This window comes from Myxine glutinosa, chromosome 3 (assembly GCF_964187855.1).
Source record: "Myxine glutinosa chromosome 3, kmMyxGlut1.1, whole genome shotgun sequence".
Lineage (NCBI taxonomy): Eukaryota > Metazoa > Chordata > Myxini > Myxiniformes > Myxinidae > Myxine > Myxine glutinosa.
The window spans coordinates 166,020,327-166,041,023 of record NC_136263.1 but is presented as its reverse complement, the minus strand read 5'-3'; the positions used below and the strand labels follow the sequence as shown (position 1 = coordinate 166,041,023).

Sequence of the window (20,697 nt, the reverse complement as noted above, 5' to 3'; positions counted from 1 at the left end):
AAATTTGGCGTTCATTGAAAGATTGCTGAGAGATCATTGGGAGATCGATGAGATCGTTAAGCGCTCCTTGAGCGTTCGTTGAGCGTTCGTTGAGAGATCACTTCCCTTGGCGATCGTTGAGAGATTGTTTTGGACCGAGTCAAAACTTTGAGGAGACCATGGCGACCGTGGAGATCACTGGAGATCACTGGAAGGTCATTGAGAGATAATTGAGAGATCTTGGCGATCGCTGGGCGCTCATTGAGATTTTTTCATCACTCAACGATCTCTCAACGATTGCCACCCCTGTGTAAAGGGGGCATAAGGGATGAAAGGTGAGAAGTTAAAAATTCCATGGTTTGCTCACAAACATTTTGTTTTGCATAAACGTTTGAAAAAAATTCTCTAATGCACAACCTTACATCTCCAGGGTTGGCAACCATGTTTCCCCTAAAGTCTTGTATAGAGAAAAGGGTTTTGGGTGACTTATTTACAAAATCCATTTGGAAGAAAGATTTACTAGGGGTGTCTGATACCTTTAAATTGTTTATTCTTAATCTGATTAACAGGCCTGCTGCTTTCTCATGAATCAGCTCTCTGAGTTGAGCCTTCTTTTCAACCAATAACCTGTGGTCTCTTCTGTTATTATCTTTAGCCAGTTTACACTCTAACAGTATAATATCAGCTTCTAAACAAGCCATTGTTATATTTTTTTTACGTCAGTTTCATTTGAAACAAACTGCTGACAAAACACTCTAATCTGAGCTTTTGTGTTATCCCACCATAATGCTAAAGAAGAGGAAGAGGGCTTTTTTGAAAGTTGGATGACCCAAAAAGCACGGAAGGCATCTTTAAACAAAGTATCTTCGAGGAGACTGGTATTGAATTTCCAGTATGCACTTTTATGTAAGGGTTGAGTGAAAAAGACGCCCATGGTAACTAAATGATGATCAGAAAACAAAGATGGAAAATGACTTGGAGAGATAACCGCATTCCTGAACTGTGAGTTTATGTACCAACGGTCAAGTCTAGCGAAGGTCATTCTCCCATTGGCACATCGTCCCCAAGTATACTCAGATTTGTTGGGGTAATGCAGTCTCCATGCATCTAGCACACCCACTGCCGAAAAATAATTTAACAAATCAGTATTCCATTCGGGATGAGGTTCTGCTGTATTTCGGTCTATACTGGGTTCAAAGGTGCAATTAAAGTCACCCCCCATGCAAATACAATTATTGAGATCTATCGACTGCATGTGTCGAATTAAAGATGAAAAGAAAGCTCTTCGTTCCACACTCTCACTTGGTGCATAAACGTTGAATATTGTAAACGGAAAATTATTAATGACCAGTTCCAATGAAATAAATCGGCTTTAATCACCTCCTGGAAGAGGCATGACTCAGGTACTAGGCCTGGTCTGGGTAAAAAGGCTACACCAGCAGAAGAAGAAGACATGTTACTAAAAAAACATTGTCCTTTAAAGAGGCGACACCAGTCATACTCCACATTTTGAATTATATGGGTTTCCTGGAGTAAGAGTACATCAATTTTCTTGCGCTCAAATAAACTTTTCACCTGAACCTGGCGGTTTTGGCTTGCACCAAAGCTTGCTTGCACAAGGTGATTTTTTTCATGGATTAATTATCAAAAGGCGTGAGTGGTTGTTGGGAAATCTCACTCCCTGCTTTTGTAACAGCCTTTCTAAGCCGATGAAACAGCGACCTTGTTAAATGAAATTCATCCGGCCTCCTAATTATGTCCTTTGCAGCCTGGATGAATGAAATTAAATCAGGAAAATGATCTTTTACAATAACATTTCGCTGTCGGTAGGTGTCATTCAGAAAAGAAATAATAAGTTGAGGGGCTATGGATGACTGATACGATGAAGATTGAGACAACTCAGTCATCTCAACTTCATCCTCTGATTCTGACAAATCAGAAACAGCTCCGCCCGGGTCACATATATCAGTCTGCACAGTCCCCATTTTGATTCCAGCCAAGTCCGAAGATTTGCTGGAATGTTCTATGGTAGAGTCATCTTCACTCTGGTACCCAGGACATTCAGCAGGAGCTGAAATCTCGGCTTCACACTCCTGTGCGGAGATGTTCACTGGCTCAGTTGACGAACCAGTATCATGATTTAGATCTTGCATTGGTAAAGAGGAGCTTGGGGCTGAAACATTCCCATTCCACTCGGTCTCAGCAGGTAGTGAAGGTGGTGGCTCACTAATGAGCTCACCATCATCTTTAGTCTCGCCATCTACTTTTTCTCCCAAGTTTTCGGTGCTGCCCGATAATGTTTTAGAATTAATTAATTCAGGTTCCTTCTCCCTTTTGTCAAAACAGCTTGTGGACACCTGAGAAACAGTTTTCAGGGTGTCTTCACCCACACTGTCTTTATCCAACACTACCTTTTTCAAAGTAATGTTGGAGTTACAAGCACCAGGTGCTCTTCGTTTTTTTGTCACCACAATGGGATTCTCTTCCATCTCCTCACTGCACGTAGCATCTGCCACATCAGGTGGGTTATCCGGGATTATTTCATTATTTACCGAATCAGCGGTGTTGTCGTTTTCATTAACACGAACAGGAGTATTATCCCTACCCCTCGTGTGCAAGGGAGCGGCGGTAGGAACTGTTCGGGTATTTCGGTTTACCTTGTTTCGTACATTAGAGACCGGGGCGTTATCTCTTTTACAATCAGCGTCACTATGACCTGCTTCACCGCACCTTAAACCCCCTCACACCGGCCTTACGGGGTCGTTACGACGTTTACGGCGGCGTTGCGGCGAAAAAATCGTGCACAACCGGGAGCATTCCTTGTGGCACCTGGGACATCCTCAACGCTTCCTGGAGCATTCGTATGGATCCTTAAGCGTCCGGGAGGGGTCGTAATTTCTTACGAGAGTTTTGGTCCAGACCAAAACTCTTGTAAGACAATTACGGCAGTGCTACGGAAATCTAGACCGCAACGCTTCCTCAACGCCTCCTCAACGCTTCCGCAACTGCCGTAACACCACCGTAAGACTATGTAAGGCCATCTTAACCATCCGCAAGGATTCTCCCTCTCCTTGGACTCTCTGGGCAGCAGGTGCTCCGTCCATGGCTCTCCTGGATATGTCTTGCCCCCTTGCAAGTCAGCAGCAGAATGAGGGGAGAGCGGGGGGGGGCCCCCATTTTTATATTCTGGGCCGGGAACCGTAAGGAACCGCAAGCAAACGTAGAGGCACCGTATCTCCGCCGTGTATATCTGCAACGAAGTCGTAGCAGTCCATACTAAACTGTAATAAACCGCTGTGAATCGGTCATGGTCCAGCAAAATCCTCTCCCTGGTGACCACGATTTTGCTCAAAAAATTGCAACGCTGCCGTAGAAAGAACATCCGTGGACGTCCGTGGACGTCCGTAAAAACCATTTTTTGGTGTGAGGTACCCTTTACACACGATACCTTCGGAAAAAACCTTTTCACATGGCCAAAAGCTCCGCAATGAAAACATGTTAATGAGGCCGATGACGCATACATCTGGTACTCATGGTTGTTCACCTTTACCTTGAACGTGATGTTTAACCCCGTGTCATTGCCTCGATCCGGAAGCACCATATACACCTGCCGTCTGAAGCTCATCACGTGTTTAACACGTTCATCCTGAGACTGGAGCGGAATCATTGTGATTTTCGATACAACTGTTCCGTATCGGGACAAAACGGACATCAGCTGGTTGCAGGTTATAAATGGGGGTACATTAGATATGACGACCCTCATCGACGGAGTGTCCATAGGCGACGCCAAGACAAAGAGACCTGGCTCTGTGGTTAATCCCGCACTAACAACATCGTGAACGAATTTTTCATCGGACACAAATACAACAACTTTTTGAGTCATTCTCGACGCTGCTCGTACATTCTCACAACCGATGATTTTCCCCACCGACAAAACAATGTCCTCGGTGGAAGTTCCTTCGGGTGGAACACACACAAATGCATGCTTCCTTGTTAAGTTGTCGAACGCCTCTAACCGAGAGCGTGTATTCACCATCCCAGCGAATTAACACCCCCCACTTGTCCGAACCGGACAAGTAGGTACCAAACCGAAATAAATCAAACTAGAATAAATAATAAACATGCATTATAAGCACAAAAAGGCTTACAAAGCGTCGTCTAAGCCGGTAGGCTTAGTAGGCCGGTAGGTAGGCCGGTAGGCACCCAAAATGGGTCCGCTCTCAATCCTCTCTCTCTCGAAGACAAAGGTGTAGAAAGGATGAAAACAAAATGCCAAAGTACACAGGATGGAAAAGGAGAGGGAGGGGGGCAGGGGAGGGCAGGAGAGGAGGAAATCTCACAATGGACTCGCTACAACACAGAGCAGTTGCTCACAGCCGCCATGACGGCACGCCCAACACAACCAGCCTGCAGGGGGCGAGAGAGAGATATAAAGAGAAAGAGAAAGAGAAAGAGCAAGGGAAAGAGAAAGAGAAAGAGCAAGGGAAAGAGAAAGAGAAAGAGCAAGGGAAAGAGAAAGGTAAAGGGAAAGAGAAAGAGAGAGAAAGAGAGAGAAAGAGAAAGAGAAAGAGAAAGAGAAAGACCAAGAGAAAGAGAAAGGGAAAGGGAAAGGGAAAGAGAAAGAGAAAGCGCAAGAGAAAGACAAAGGGAAAGGGAAAGGGAAAGAGCAAGGGAAAGGGAAAGGGAAAGGGAAAGAGAAAGAGAAAGAGAAAGAGCAAGAGCAAGATAAAAAGAAAGAGAAAGAGCAAGGGATAGAGAAAGAGAAAGAGAAAGAAGTAAGAGAAAGAGAAAGAGCAAGGGAAAGAGAAAGAGAGAGAAAGAGAAAGAGAAAAGGAAAGGGAAAGGGAAAGGGAAAGGGAAAGGGCTGGTCCATGGGGACCAATCGGCACTCTGACCGTGACCACGCTGCCCTGATGAATCTGGGCAGGGAAGAATGTGGAAGATTTGGCCCCGGACTTACGTTAGGAGGTACAACCACCACGAAGAGGCGCCCCCGATAAACTTCAGAGTTGCATGGCAAAAAGACATATTGAGTAAAATATGCCAGTGATGCACTGAAATGGTAGCGCAATTCTGCACCGCTAGACCTCATTTAACTCTGCAGCCAAATCCCTCATACACACAATGAATGAATGCCAGGAAGCATCCACTGAGTGGAAGAAATAAAATATGCATCGCAAGATCAGTTTCTCTTTGTAAAAAAATAAATAAATGTTCAGGAGAAAGCATCAAGCCCAAAATTCTGAAAATATATCATCGCAGCTACTGTAGTGTGAAGCTCTGAGACTGGAGGCGCTGCAAAATTTAGCAAATGTTGTTGGCGGCTATATGTGTTGTTGGCAGGAAGGTGTGAAGTTCGATATGGAAACAAAATGGTGCAGTCATTTAACATCTCATCCGAGTACACACAAGGAACTTTGAGGCAGGAGGAGGCAATTTGTCTCAGCAAGCCTGTGCTACACGTACAACAGATCAAGTCTCTCCAACAGTTTATAAACTTGAAGATGAGAGAGTATGAGAACAGGGAAGCCAGCACAGACATCACCAGGGTATTTTCCGGTACTAGTGGAAAACTCGTTGGTCCATTGGAACAAATTTTCATTGGTCTTCACAACCTTGTAGCATACCTGCCTGCTGTAGTGCTTGATCAGCATTAGCTTGCCTTTCTCCAAGCCCAGAAATGCTTGGGCCAGGGCAGGAATATATGTTTGTTATTATTACTATTGCCAAATGATACCACTATTATTAATAGTATTAATTAATATATGCTTTGTTACAATGTTTTCATTGATTTTTGTTGCTAAACAATAATTAGAATGCCATGCCATGGAAAGACCTATTAAGCTGCTCTATACACCTTAACATGGCGTGCGTTTAAAACATGGGAATTCTTCCGGATTACATGTATTTTATTAGCTTAATCAACTCAGGAGGTCATGATGATCATTTTGGTATTTCACTTTCCACATCAGAAAACTCCAGTGGAGCTCCACAAAAAACATGCCTCACACACACACACACACACACACACACACACACACCTACACACACACACACACACACACACACACACACACTCACACACACACACACACACACACACACTCACACGTCATTTTTTTCATTTCTGTTCCTCACAATTCTATCATATACACGCACATACACGCATACATGTGCACACACATGAACGTGGATACATCGAGACCTGGGAGGGCTCTGTTCCACCACCTGAAACCTGCATTTGGAGTTAACACCAACGACACACACACACACACACACACACACACACACACACACACACACACACACACACACACACACACACACACTCACTTCATAAATTGTACAGTATCGGTTGTTCCTATAAACATTAATATAATTTAAAGGATTGCTGTAAATGATGTTAATTTCACAACATCCCATATTCAACTTTATTTAAATATTGTAAACCTCAAAACAGTTCGCTTACCTAAAATAAGAACCTTAACCTGTAAGCAATTGATTAGTTTCCCGACCACAATGGGAAAAAATTAAACATGGTTCATTATCTCGTACTCCCCATGGCAAATAAGATATGTTAATGATAATGCCATCTTTACCTTCATTATGACGTCATAAGTCCACAAGTACAACGCTTCATCCGATCAGTATGAATTCTTTTTTTCTCTGCAACTGTTAGTCCGATGGACACGAAATTTTCACCATAGGAGCGCCTCCTCCGGTAGAATTTTTAAATTATAATTATGACATCATAGGTCATGTGGTACAGGCGCCATCTTGGAAAAACCGAAAATCGTTGCACCCTATATCTCTGAAACCGCTCCACGGAAAAATTTTAAACGTGGCTCATTGTCAAGTACTACTCATGGAGAATAAGTGTTGTTAACGATGACGTCATTGGTGCCTTAATCGTGACGTCATAATTCGACAAGTAGAATGCTTGATCCGATCAGTATTAAATTTTTCCAGCTACTTGTTTTTATGAATCAAACTACCGACATATTTGTGATCGCATTGTTGTTACCTCGGCTGTAATGGTAAATTTATGTAGAAATATGTATGGAACTGTGTTTTGGTGATCGGAACATTGAAAAGTGCACATTTGCTGCTTTAACTCGATCGATAATGTACCACAATCTCAGATCACTCCCAATCCAAAAACATGACCTTTCTAACCTCCTTGTAAGCATATCCCCACCTACTGAAGCCTGGTGTTGGCTTAATGGTTAAGGAAGCTGGCTTGAGATCTTAGGTTCATGAGTTCAAGCCCCTGTCATTCTGTTGAATTCCTAAATCAAGGTGGGTTGACTCAACCTGATCATCCGTCCAAGGTCAGCAAAATGAGTACCAGCTTGCTGGTAATGGGGGGCATCGAATCCGCAGCACAGCTGTGCTCCCAGAAAATGATGCAGCTAAGCAGCCATAGGCTGCATACAAACCACCACCACCACTACCCAACAAAGCCCACCTCCTACCAAATATCCAAGTTTTTCCTTCCTGAGAGCTTCCCTCTGTTGCCATCTTGTCCACCCCATGCATCTTCACCCACTCCTCATTCTCCCTGGGTCCTCCCACCATTAACTGTCCAATTCTGCCTCTAATTTGTCTTTAAACTCTGCTGTTGGTGTTTCTCCTCTCTCTGTCTCTACTGTTCTTTTTGTTTTGTTGCATCATCATCCGATCAGTGTTCTTGCTCTTCCACGATCAGTGACTCTGCATACAAAAATAAAAAAAGACTGAAGTCGAGAGTGCCATCTTGTGGCCAACATGGAAAGCGCAAATTTGGTAGAGCCTGGTAAAACTTCCTGAGGCCACAGGTTAAACTTACATTTTAAGGAATGCCAAACTCGTTAATCAATCCATTTTTAACCGACTCTATGAGCAAAACATAACTCTTCAAATTATTGCAGCTGCAAACAGAGACCCTGCAGAGCCTGCGTGAAATGCCACTAAGCTTGCATTATTGCTTCTAATCCCATCTGTGCTGTGATTTGTATGACAAAACAAACACTTCCTCTTCTGTTAGCCTGTGTGTTGTTTCTTTTTTTTTCTCAAGCATCATGTGTTTCACTCTTTGTTATCCCTTTGTGCTTAGATTTCCCTTGTTCTTTTTTCAGCATCCAAAGGCCGAGTACTAGTCCAAATATTTTTGCCTGCAAATACCCTTTGGTATTTTATTGTGATGGTATTTGTAAGGCAGAATATATTTGTTTTATTTCTACTATTTTTGATGAAAAACCTAAATTATATTTAGTTGTAGACAATGAAATGTATCAGAGTAATTTTTTGCTCATCACTTTTTTAAATCAAAACTGATACTGTACTTATTTACCAGAAACCTTCGATCCGCCTGGACTGCATATCTCAGGGACTTGACCTAGTCTAGCATCCTGCTCTTCTTACCAAGCTCTCTGCTTATGGCATGCAAGTCCGCATTCATACCTGCAGGCTTTCTCACTTCCTGCACAATTACAGGCAACACATTGCAAATAACAGTATCCTCTTCTTTCCTGTCTCATTAGGAGGCTGCAGTGCCCCAAGGCAGTGTCTTGGGTCCAGTATTGTTCATCATATACACAAATGACCTCTCTGGTGCTCCAGAAAACCTCATCTTCTTCTTCTTTCCAAAGGACTCCACATTACGCCGAATAATATGCCATTCCACCGATAGGCAGACTGCCGCTGCATCACGCTACTGATATGTAATTGATGAGATGCTGGTCTCACAAATGGAACATGTCCTTCAATCCTGAAAAATTGCACATTCTCACCCTATCACACCAGAATGTACACACCTATCTATTTCCATGGTCAGCCACTGTAAAAGATTAAATCTCTCGAAATAGTATGCCTCACCGTCAGCCAGAACCTCTCCAGGGACAACTAGCTATCGGGGACGCCTCTTCATGGTGGTGGTACCTTCCCAAAGATGGTCGGCAGCCAAATCTTCCATATTCTTCCCTCAAGGACCGGCCCTTTCCCTCTTGTTTCTATTTCTCCCTCCCTCTATCTCTCTCTCTAACTCTATCGTGGCCCAACTTTGTGCAGGTGGGTTACACCATCCTATGTGTGGAGTATCTTTGGGTCACTCCTGTGAGATCAGTTGGCTGTCTCCGTGCCACTGGCTTGTTCAAGAGAACTGTCCGGGGCTATACAACAACAAAAACAACAACAACCTCTTCTGGGATGGCAAGTAGCAAAGCTGGCCTCCAAAGCCAGCTGTAGACTGTGCATCTTCCATTGTTCCAAGTAATATACCAGGGTGTCCCAGAATAAAGTGGGCACACTTCATCAAGTAATACTGTATTTCAAATTTTAATAAAGAAAACACATGAGTAAGTTAGCAAAAATAAGGCTTACATGATTTATTTATTGCAAATGTTCAAAGTGACCACCGTTGACATCTAGGCCCTAACGACAGCGGCAAACAACTGAGCGCCAAACTTCAGCAAAAACTTCTGTTGAGATAGATGCACAGGATTACTCGATTCCATGTCTAATTTCTCTGAGTGTAGCTGGTTTCCTGTTGTCCACCATATCCTTCAGGTAACCCCACAGGTAAAAATTGAGTGGAGTTAAATCATGTGAACGTGGGGGAAATTCAACACATCATCTTCGCCTTATCCAATGTTTCGGAACTTGAGCATCAAAATAGGCCCTGACTTTACAATGATAATGTGGGGGTACCCCGTTTTGCGGAAAGTAAAATTCTTCATTGCCGTACTTCTGATGAATGGCGGGTACATTCGATGACTTGAGCATGTTGAGATACTCAGTACCAGTAACTGTTCTCTCGAAGAAAAATGGTCCGAAAATACCCCGAGCATACAGACAATTTTCCATGTTCTTTGCGAGCGGCGTCCCCCAGAACGTTTCTGTATATCTTGCCTTATTACTTCTCCATCTGCCATATTACTTCTCCATACGCAATGTCACTTCTCCATCCGCCATATTACTTCTCCATCCGGCATATTACTTCTCCATTCCCAATATTACTTCTCCATCCGCCATATTACTTCTCCATTCGCCATATTACTTCTCCATTCACAATATTACTTCTCCATCCACCATATTACTTCTCCATCCGGCATATTACTTCTCCATTCCCAATATTACTTCTCCATCCGCCATATTACTTCTCCATTCCCAATATTACTTCTCCATTCCCAATATTACTTCTCCATCCGCCATATTACTTCTCCATCCGCCATATTACTTCTCCATCCGCCATATTACTTCTCCATTCACAATATAACTTCTCCATCCGCCATATTACTTCTCCATTCACAATATAACTTCTCCATCCGCCATATTACTTCTCACAAAATTCAGAAAATCTGGTTTGCATCAATACAAATACTTGCTTCAAGGTGCATATATCCTATGAAAATTCCAACTTCCTACTTGATTTTTCTCCTTTCCTTCTTGATTTTATTCCATTCCTTCTTTATTTTATTCCATTCCTACTTGATTTTATTCCATTCCTTCTTGATTTTATTCCATTCGACTTGATTTTATTCCATTCCGACTTGATTTTATTCCATTCCGACTTGATTTTATTCCATTCGACTTGATTTTATTCCATTCCGACTTGATTTTATCCCATTCGACTTGATTTTCGTCCATTCCCAGGTTGAAAAAAGGATTGTTAAAGTATTTATGAAATTCCATTGTGTGCTGCTTGTGGTTGTAAAAACGACGAGGGTCGTGATCAAAGAAGCAGAGGAATCACATTTCATCAGTAAATACTAAGTGTACACCTCAGTTACGATCCAGCATGTGGGAACTCATAGGAGAGCAAAGATGGCAGACAAATGGTTTCAAAAATGAGCTTCCCCTGCTATCCAGTTTCATATAGAGATCAGTGTTGGAATCCACACTTTTCTATAATTTCACCCTCTCTATATGTGCGGCCATCCGAGAATAATTCTTTTTTTATCTCTCTTTTACGGGTAGAGCTTTCTTAAGTCCAGCCCATGTGTATACACAAGATATGCCATGATATGTCACATATGACGTATGGTGAGGACAGAGGTGTGAGGGTAAAAAAAAGTGAACATGACGTTTGCACGCGAAGGGTCTGGACTCTGAACAAAAGGGTAAACATGGTACTCGGCCTCATTGAGTGTGTTGGGCTGGCAGGATGGCCTCAAGGTATGCTGACATCGCTTCTAAGCTGTCTCGCCGGGCTCGAATCCCAACCCAGCTATAAACTGTCATCCTGGTGTTTCATGGGAGGGGTGGTTCATCAATGTGTGTGTGTCATTCTTCGCATGTATGTTAAACTAGGAATCCCGTGTGCCAGCATTACTTGGTGGATGTTAACGATCCCACAGTGTTCTTTGGAAATAGTAGGATAGCCCACCTCTGTTGCTGAGCCTGCTGGGAAAGCTTTGAGCTCTTTCATATTCCCCCCAATAGAAATTCCTGACTATGCCAGTGCGTATGGGGTGCTATCATTTACCATTGACCCCGGGCACCACAAACCCTAACTATGTCACTGCTGTCCTCCATTCCAGTGGTTCTTAACCTTTTTCTCAACAGGGACCGGCAAAAGTCAACAATAAATGACTGCGGACCATCAATTGTGAACCATGTAATTAATGGTCTTTACTGACTATACATCAGCACATCATACACCTATATAATAAAGCAGCAGTGTCTGTCTATCTTTCCTGAACTACTGCCTCAATTTTGGGGCTAGCCCCACCAAACTTTCTGTGGAACCTTTTGGGGTTACAGCGGGTGTCCTAAAGTGGGTGGGAGGTTTCATATATTTCACAAAACTATGATTTTGAGTTTACACCCGAATGATGCTATTTTTTCTCCATCCTAAGGTGGGTTTTATGTTTCATAAATTTCTCAATAGAATTATGATTTTGAGCTTCCCCCTATGCAAGGCTGCTCTCTTTCCACAAATAAACGTATTCATGGGTGTGTAGCTATTGGGGTCCCTGCAAGTGTCCTAAAGTGTGTGGGAGTTTTCCTAAAATATCTCCAATAATTTTTCTTGAGATCTTGGCCTCTCAACAATGCGTAGCATAGATCGCGTACGCTTCCTTTTCGACAGACGAATGCCTCCGCTCAGCGGAGGTGAGAGTCCGCGAAAAGAAAGCCACAGGGCGCCCCCCCCTGGGAGAGAGTCGCCGCTATCGCATGATCCAAGGCATCACTTTCCAAGACGAAAGATTTGCGCTCGTCGATCGTCGCCACAGCGGCGCCAGCGATGTCGGACTTAAGGCCCAGAAAAGCAGCCATGGCAGCAGGGCTCATGGGGAACGCCTCACAGGCCATAAGTGGGCGGAGTTTCGTGGAGAAATTTTGCACCCACTTAGAATAATGGGCAAACAGCCCGAGAGCACGCTTCAGCGAAGCTCGATCGCAGGGAGGGGCCATATCGAGCAAGGGTCACAGACGCTCCTTATCTGGAGCAACAGAGCCATGGGTCACGGTGTACCCCAGAAGATCTATCGTGCGCATGGAGTAATGACACTTAGCCTCATTCATGGTTAGGTGATACCTCTGCGCGACCTCGAGGAAGCACTTCAGATTGGCATCATGATGCCCCTGGTCATGCCCGCAAACCGTAAGATTGTCCAGATATACAAAGACATCGGTCAAGTTCTCCTTAGCGATGAGGTCGTCCATAGCCCTCTGAAAACAAGAACCCCGTTCGTCACCCCCAAAAGGTAGTCGGGTGAACTGGTATAACCTTTGACCCGATTCAAAGGTGGTATAGATGCGATCGGATCGGATGGGGATCTGATGATATGCACTACGCAGATCGAGAGTGCTATAGACCGAGTACTGAGCCACCGGTCGAACCAGGCGTCCATCCCCGGTAGGGGGTAGGTGTCCAGCTGAGTAAATCGATTAATCGTCTGCGAATAGTCGATTACTATTCATTTGTGATGCGCTTCACTTCGTACCACTAAGACCTGGGCCTGCCACGGCGACCGGATAGGTTCTATGATACCTTCCTTTAAGAGCTGGGCCGTTTCTTCCGCAATGAATTGCACGTCAGCTCGTGAGTAGCGCCGCGATTTTACCTCTACAGGTGTGCAGTCCGTGGTCATATTGGGGAACAGCGACAGAGGCTCAAATTTCATCCCTGCGAGTGCACACACAGCAAGCGTATCAATACCACCAAATTCCATTTCCAAACGTCCATGTCGCTTAAGAAAATCATGTCCTAACAAAATATCAGCACATAATGCAGGTAAGACCATGAGATGTACATCTGGAAATATTCGTCCCTTTATCACAAGCTTCAATCGACATTCCCCTTTTGTGCTGAGCCTAAGCCCTTGGGAGGCCATAAAGATCCGACGTCTTGTCCCAAGGATCGGCCATCCATGTTTTTGCACCAGTCGATGATCGACATAACTATCTGTGGACCCCGTATCGATTAAAGCCCGAGCAAAAATTCCTTCGATCATAAGTGGGATAATAGCCTGAGCCAGACCAGGTGGTCCGGCAGGTGTCGAGCCATCCGAGCGAGACGTTCGCGCCTCGCGTGTAAATCCAACGCCAGCTACAGATCTCCGTTCGTTCAAGCAGCCTCTGGATGGCGCTCGTGTCAAGCGCGTAGTTTCAAAGCCAACTGCAGTTTTCCGTGCCGAAGCAGGAGCTTGTAGTTCGTACGAGCAGCCTTCGGATGGCGCTAGAGTCACGCGTGGAGTCTCAAAGCCATCATGAGACGTTCGGATTCTGGTCAAGGACGGTCGCTCCGCGTTCGGTCGTGTTTGCGCCATTGGTTTTGGCGGCCCGATGAATCTCACCAAGGTCGAGCGCGCAGCCAGGGGCCCACGAGGAGGTGCGCCGCTCATCAAAGTCGGGTGAGGTGCCCCGCTCTGTGCTTGGCCCTTTTGCTCGGCGATAAGCACATTCATTGTCGCGCGAGTTCGTTTGCCCTGCGCAGCTTTTCGGCAAACTTTGCAAAGTGCCCTTTTGTCGAACACAAATGACATATCGCTTCCCGAGCCGGACACGCCGACCTGGGATGTTGTCGATTCCCGCAGAAATAGCACGTAGCGTTTCGTCCAGGCTTTGGTCCTGCAGCTGCGGCTGCTGCCAAGCCGGAATCTGGGTCCTCCTCGGGAGAGGCCAGGGGTTCCGGCAGTGAAGTCGAGTCGGCTCCCACATCCTCGGCGGTAGCTCTCTCCGGTCGGGCTTGACGAGAAGTCCCTGCAGTGACACGTGTGTGGTCATAAGCATCAGATTGTTCCCGAGCCTGAGTGTAGACGTGTGCCAGCCGTAAAGCTTCCGTGAACGTCAAGTCCTCAGCTTCAAGAAGTCTTTGTCTAACGGTTGAAGAGCTGATTCCTGAGACAAAAGAATCGCGTACAAGATCATCTTGTACTTGCTCATGTGTGCGTACCTCCAGAGCACTATCAGCAAGCAGATGTCGCAGCTCTTGTGCGAAATGGTCCAGCGTCTCATTGGGCTGTTGACTCCGCATTGCGAGCAGATGCCGGGAATAAACCACACTTCGTTTCTTAATGTAAATTCGTTTTAGCTCTGTCACAGCTGCATTGAATGTAGTACACTGTTCGATCCCCCTGTATACACTATGGTGTACTTTAGTCTGAAGTACTTCTAATTTCGTTTCATCAGTGACAGCGGTGTCCTGGGCTTTGAACTGATTGTCCAGAGTCTTGAGCCAATGCATCAGCTCCGAGCCAGAATCCGCTGCTTGTGGGTTGGCGGCAAATTGCGCCACCTGGATCATCCGGTGTCCCGCCAAGTCGTTCGCCTCTTGTTCTCGAGTGGACGGCGAGACTGATTGTTATTAATTGTTGTAGAAATCAATCAAGTCCACAACTTTGTCCCATAGGTAGGTTTAATAACAATCAGATCTCTGGCAACATCCTGTAGAATACAATCATGCAATATATATCAGGATCTTGGCATCATATAGGAAGGATCGATAATATTAGTCAATGCAAGCAAGCCTAGAATATCTGCATGTACGTACCATCCGAGTCTACATGTCATAGAGTAAATGTCGCAGGAGTGGCCCGGAGCCACGGACGTCCGAGGTCTTATAGACGTCTCAGTGGTTTAAGTGAGCATCACACCTGGGTTCAACTTTGATACATTTTCACTACAAGTACCTCACTAATCTCTAATAATTTTTACAGTAAAATTTTGTTTTGTTTTTATTTATAATTGCTTAGTTTAGGCAATTGCCTAATTTAGCTGCCTCTGATGTTACACACCTTCGAGTACAAATGAAATTCCTGATGGAATGACTTGAAAACTCGTTGTTGTACTCATTGCTGGTAAAAAAAAAAAAAAAAAAAAACACTGTCCCTTGCACTGCCACGCCATGTGCCATCATGGCGCCTAAGAAGAGATCAAACCTTAGGCTTGGTCGGAGGCTCGGAGCGGGTTCTTCGCTAGTGTGTAATGCCGTGTATTCACGAACAGACACAGTATGAAGGGGAATTGTTCCCAATTGCTACATAAGTTCTAATACTCATGAATATTCATGAACAATAAATCCTCGGAGTTCCTGAACGAATTCAGATACTATGATTTAATTACTACAATAAACCTGTTTTGCAAAAGGATTGTTGATTAAGTCATATCACTTTAAGTTGACACAGCTGCAGGTTCCATCTCAATCAGGTCAAATTTAAGAATGAAAAGACAAATAAAATGTATTTTACAATCGAAAACAAAGGTTTTTACCATCGAAGCATGTAGCCATTGTGGTTAGTCGATGCTCATAGTGCACCTGAGAGCATCTAAAATCCCAACACTTCCAGCCATCTTGAGTAGGCCACGGACCCCAAACCTTGACAGCTTCGCGCTTGCAGCATCTAGGCGAGTGTGCACCCTGCTCCCTTCATTTCTGAACTCCCCCTCCACTTCCTGTCAAAAAATCCTGGATCCTCCCATGGAGTGGATGATGATTGTCTTCCCCTATGTGATTGTCTTCCCCTATCCAAAACCTTGATCTTTTCTACCCCCGTTAATTCACCCCAGATCCACATTTTTGAAATTCCAACTTCTTTCCTCGATGTTCTAGCAGTGTCCGTGTGTATTATACCTCTCCCACCCCCCACCCCCTCCTTCCTGTGCCTCCTTCCCCCAAGCCCTCCCCCTCCCACAGATCTTCCGATGTCCCTGCTCTCAAATGTTGTACTTGTTTGCTTCACTCTCTCTCCCCATCTTGTCTCCCGCTCCCTTTATCTTTTGACAACCTTGACAGCTTCGCGCTTGCAGCATCTAGGCGAGTGTGCACCCTGCTCCCTTCATTTCTGAACTCCCCCTCCACTTCCTGTCAAAAAATCCTGGATCCTCCCATGGAGTGGATGATACATATATACACTTTCTCCATTATATATAGATTTTTCGGGCCGTCGCCAGCAGGTGAGTGGCAGTAATTTTTGTTTTCCTGGCATTACTCTGCGGACTAGTAGCTTTCCTTCCTCATATCGGGAATGGTACCCGGACCGGCAGTTAAGAATCTGTTCTAGTCTATCAAATCTGTTGTAAAACTGTAGATCATGTTCCATATGCATGAATTCATTCCATCGCAGCAGCAGCATGTGTGCAATTTATATATTGATGTTTGACCTTCCATGCAATGTTCCTTGACAGCACCTTATGTTAAGCTATACCTCATGGAGAATGGCATCTGTGTGGCAAAGAAGAAGACAAAGATGGGGCAACGTTCACTGGAGCCAGTCTATCAGCAACATTTTATGTTTGAGGAAACACCACATGGGAAAGTGCTTCAGGTGGGCAATTGGAAATGATTTGTGTTTTAAGGTCATGCATTGGTCTTTCACATTGTATTTTGAGCTTGGTGTGTGGTCACATATTCAAACAGCACTTTGTTGATTTCAATTTGTTTACTTGTTTATTTCAAAAAGCACTATTCACCACCATCTCTTGTCTTCCCCTATCCAAAACCTTGATCTTTTCTACCCCCGTTAATTCACCCCAGATCCACATTTTTGAAATTCCAACTTCTTTCCTAGATGTTCTAGCAGTGTCCATGTGTTTTATACCTCTCCCATCCCCCCCCCCTCCTTCCTGTGCCTCCTTCCCCCAAGCCCTCTCCCTCCCACAGATCTCCCGATGTCCCTGCTCTCAAATGTTGTACTTGTTTGCTTCACTCTCTCTCCCCATCTTGTCTCCCGCTCCCTTTATCTTTTGTTTTTTGTGTCAGTTTGTTTTTTTGTGATTAATGGTAGCTCTTACACGGGCTACCTCGGATGAAATGTCAGTTTTGCTACCTCGGAGACATGCTGAATGGAGAAGGTGGATCAGACTCGGCAACGGTTGCTGGAGTGAGATGTGCATGGAAGAAGTTTCGGGAACTGAGTGGCGTGCTGATGAGGAGGGGAGTGTCGTTGAAGCTGAAGGGAAAGGTGTATGCTGCATGTGTGAGAAGTGTTATGATTTATGGGAACGAGACATGGGTAATGAATGTAGAGCAGCAACGAAGGCTGGAAAGGGTGGAAATGCGAATGTTTCGGTGGATGTGCGAAGTATCGTTGAGAGAGAGAGGAAGACAAATGATGAATTGCGAAAGATGATGGGAATAGAGCCTGTGATTTATGCTGTGAAGAGGAACAGGTTGAGATGGGTTGGTCATGTGTTGAGGAAGGATGAAAGTGACGGGTTGAGAAAAGTGATGGAAATGAATGCAGAAGTAGAGGACGGGGAAGACCGAGAAAGACTTCGCTAAAGGTGGTGGAAGAAAAAATGCGGGCAAGGGGGTTAACAAGGAGAGATGCAGAAAATAGGGCAAGATGGAGAAGATTGTCATGGGGACCGCAAGGCTAACCCCCGCTCGAGCAGGGAAAATGGCCTTAAAATGCACGTTGTTGTTGTTGTTGCCTTACACGAGCCTCGATCTTGAAAACACAATGTGTGTGTGTATATATATATATATATATATATATATATATATATATATATTTACGAGGAAATACCACCCGTCCCTTGGCCCTTAGTTAACGGGAATACTAATGGAGGGGGAGAGAGAGAAAGAGGTGGGGCGAGAGAGAGAGGGGTGGGGTGAGAGAGAGGGGGTGGGGCGAGAGAGAGAGGGTGGGGGAGAGAGAGAGGGGTGGGGCGAGAGAGAGAGGGGTGGGGCAAGAGAGAGAGAGAGGGTGGGGGAGAGAGAGAGGGGTGGGGCGAGAGAGAGAGAGAGGGGTGGGGCGAGAGAGAGAGAGAGAGGGGTGGGGCGAGAGAGAGAGAGAGAGAGAGAGAGGGTGGGGGAGAGAGAGAGGGGTGGGGCGAGAGAGAAAGGGGTGGGGCGAGAGAGAGAGAGGGGTGGGGCGAGAGAGAGAGGGGTGGGGCGAGAGAGAGAGGGGTGGGTCGAGAGAGAGAGGGGTGGGGCGAGAGAGAGGGGTGGGGCGAGAGAGAGGGGTGGGTCGAGAGAGAAAGAAGGGTGGGGGAGAGAGAGGTGGGGAAGAAAGTACGTAGGAGAGAGGAGGGGGGCGAGGAAGGAGAGAAAATGAGGAAATGGAGCCGGGGCGAAGGGGGAGGAAATGGCGAAGAGCACCGCTTTCTTGTCTCATTTTGTATTTTTACATTTCCTCGCCGCCGTACCCCTAAGTCGACCATCTTACCTATTATTCTTCACACATTTCTGACTGCATAATATAACAGTCTCCTAATTATTTTTCATTAAAAGTTTGTTTGCTTTTGTACAAAAACAAGAGCTGTTTTTTGCACACACAAAGCACATAACCAAATGCACAAAGTAGTGAATGTTATTGTCCCAAAGTATATAAATTATTCAAAGAAACTTGCGTTCATCACATTATTGATAAACATTCTGCTTCCCCCCTCATCCAGGTCATAGTGTGGGGTGACTACGGTCGCATGGACCACAAGTGCTTCATGGGTGCATCGCAGGTGCTGCTTGAAGGCCTAGACTTGAGCAGCAGGGTTGTTGGTTGGTACAAGCTCTTCCCGACGTTATCGCTCGTCGACCCCTCACTGGCACAGGTCATCAGACGACCTTCGCAGTCGTCACTAGAGAGTGCGGCCGAAGCCCCATACATGCGCTCCTTCTGAGGAGTCCTGGCTTTTTCTCAGGCGGACGCAACATCTACCCCCACCCTAACCACGTCACACGGGATTCACACCATCATGCTGGATGTTTGGACATTGCTCCGGCATTACCTGATGCCATGCGTTTAAGGCCTTGGATCCTCGCAAACCCAGCCAGATGACCTTGTTGAAGTAGCCCTGTGGGCTGCCTTTGAAGTGAAATAGGCCAAAATTGTTTGTGGGATGTGGTGTGTGTTTCCAAAAGAAATAACATTCATTTTCAGCAGAATCTAGAAGACTCAACTCCGTCATTCATTTGAGTCATAATAACATTTTCAAAAGTCACTGCATATCCAATTCACAGGAAAGCGAACAAAGTTCTTCATCGTTTTCAAGCCATGGCATGTAAATTAATATCTCTTATTTTGACTTGAAAGTATTCACCATATTATTAATCTACCAATGGGTTTTGTACTGGTTCATTATGCATGAAAACTTTCCATGTACTTACGCCATCTGCTGTGTGGCCTGTAACCCCTATCAATTGCACATGTGGGTTGATTTTATGCTGACTAATATGAAAAACACAAGTTATTTGCTTTTTCCAATTATTCCGCCATATTTAGACATTTTACCTCAATTTCATTAAATCTATGACATTACATTTTGAATGTTTACTGCAGAGTGTAGATGTTCGCAGCATAAGGGAAAATAGCAATCTGACGTATTTGTTTCACGCAGTCTATGCAGCAATTATGGTTAGGGTTAGGGTTAGAGTTGTTAGGGTTAGAGTTGTTAGGGCTAGAGTTGTTAGGGTTAAAGTTGTTAGGGTTAGGCTTAGAGTTGTTTGGGTTAAAGTTGTTAGGGTAAGGGTTAGAGTTGTTAGGGTTAAAGTTGTTAGGGTTAGATTTGTTAGGGTTAGAGTTGTTAGGGTTAGGGTTAGAGTTGTTAGTTTAAGGGTTAGAGTTGTTAGGGTTAAAGTTGTTAGGGTTAGGGTTAGAGTTGTTAGGGTTAGAGTTGTTAGGGTTAGGGTTAGAGTTGTTAGGGTTAAAGTTGTTGTGGTTAGGGTTAGAGTTGTTAGGGTTAAAGTTGTTAGGGTTAGGGTTAGAGTTGTTAGGGTTAGAGTTGTTAGGGTTAGAGTTAGAGTTGTTAGGGTTAAAGTTGTTGTGGTTAGGGTTAGAGTTGTTAGGGTTAGAGTTGTTAGGGTTAGGGTTAGAGTTCTTAGGGTTAGAGTTGTTAGGGTTAGGGTTAGAGTTGTTAGGGTTAAAGTTGTTAGGGTTAGGGTTAGAATTGTTAGGGTAAGGGTTAGAGTTGTTAGGGTTAAAGTTGTTAGGGTTAGGGTTAAAGTTGTTAGGGTAAGGGTTAGAGTTGTTAGGGTTAAAGCTGTTAGGGTTAGGGTTAGAGTTGTTAGGGTTAGAGTTGTTAGGGTTAGAGTTGTTAGGGTTAGGGTTAGAGTTGTTAGGGTTAAAGTTGTTGTGGTTAGGGTTAGAGTTGTTAGGGTTAAAGTTGTTAGGGTTAGGGTTAGGGTTAGAGTTGTTAGGGTTAGAGTTGTTAGGGTTAGAGTTGTTAGGGTTAGAGTTGTTAGGGTTAGGGTTAGAGTTGTTAGGGTTAAAGTTATTAGGGTTAGGGTTAGAGTTGTTTGGGTTAAAGCTGTTAAGGTTAGAGTTGTTGGGGTTAGAATTGTTATGGTTAAAG

At 44.7% G+C, this 20,697-nt stretch overlaps 1 protein-coding gene across 2 annotated transcripts in view; it reads left to right on the top strand.

The window, feature by feature from the left end:
* The window catches only part of LOC137423071 (regulating synaptic membrane exocytosis protein 4), a 375,068-nt gene extending 355,122 nt beyond the window's left edge, over window positions 1-19,946 (top strand). For both annotated transcript variants that reach the window (XM_068109857.2, XM_068109858.2), the window contains 2 exons: window positions 16,591-16,730; window positions 18,805-19,946. In XM_068109857.2, coding sequence (XP_067965958.1) covers window positions 16,591-16,730; window positions 18,805-19,026 — 362 coding nt within the window. In that variant the 3' untranslated portion in view covers window positions 19,027-19,946. The remainder of the gene's footprint in view (window positions 1-16,590; window positions 16,731-18,804) is intronic.
* Window positions 19,947-20,697: the final 751 nt, after the last annotated feature.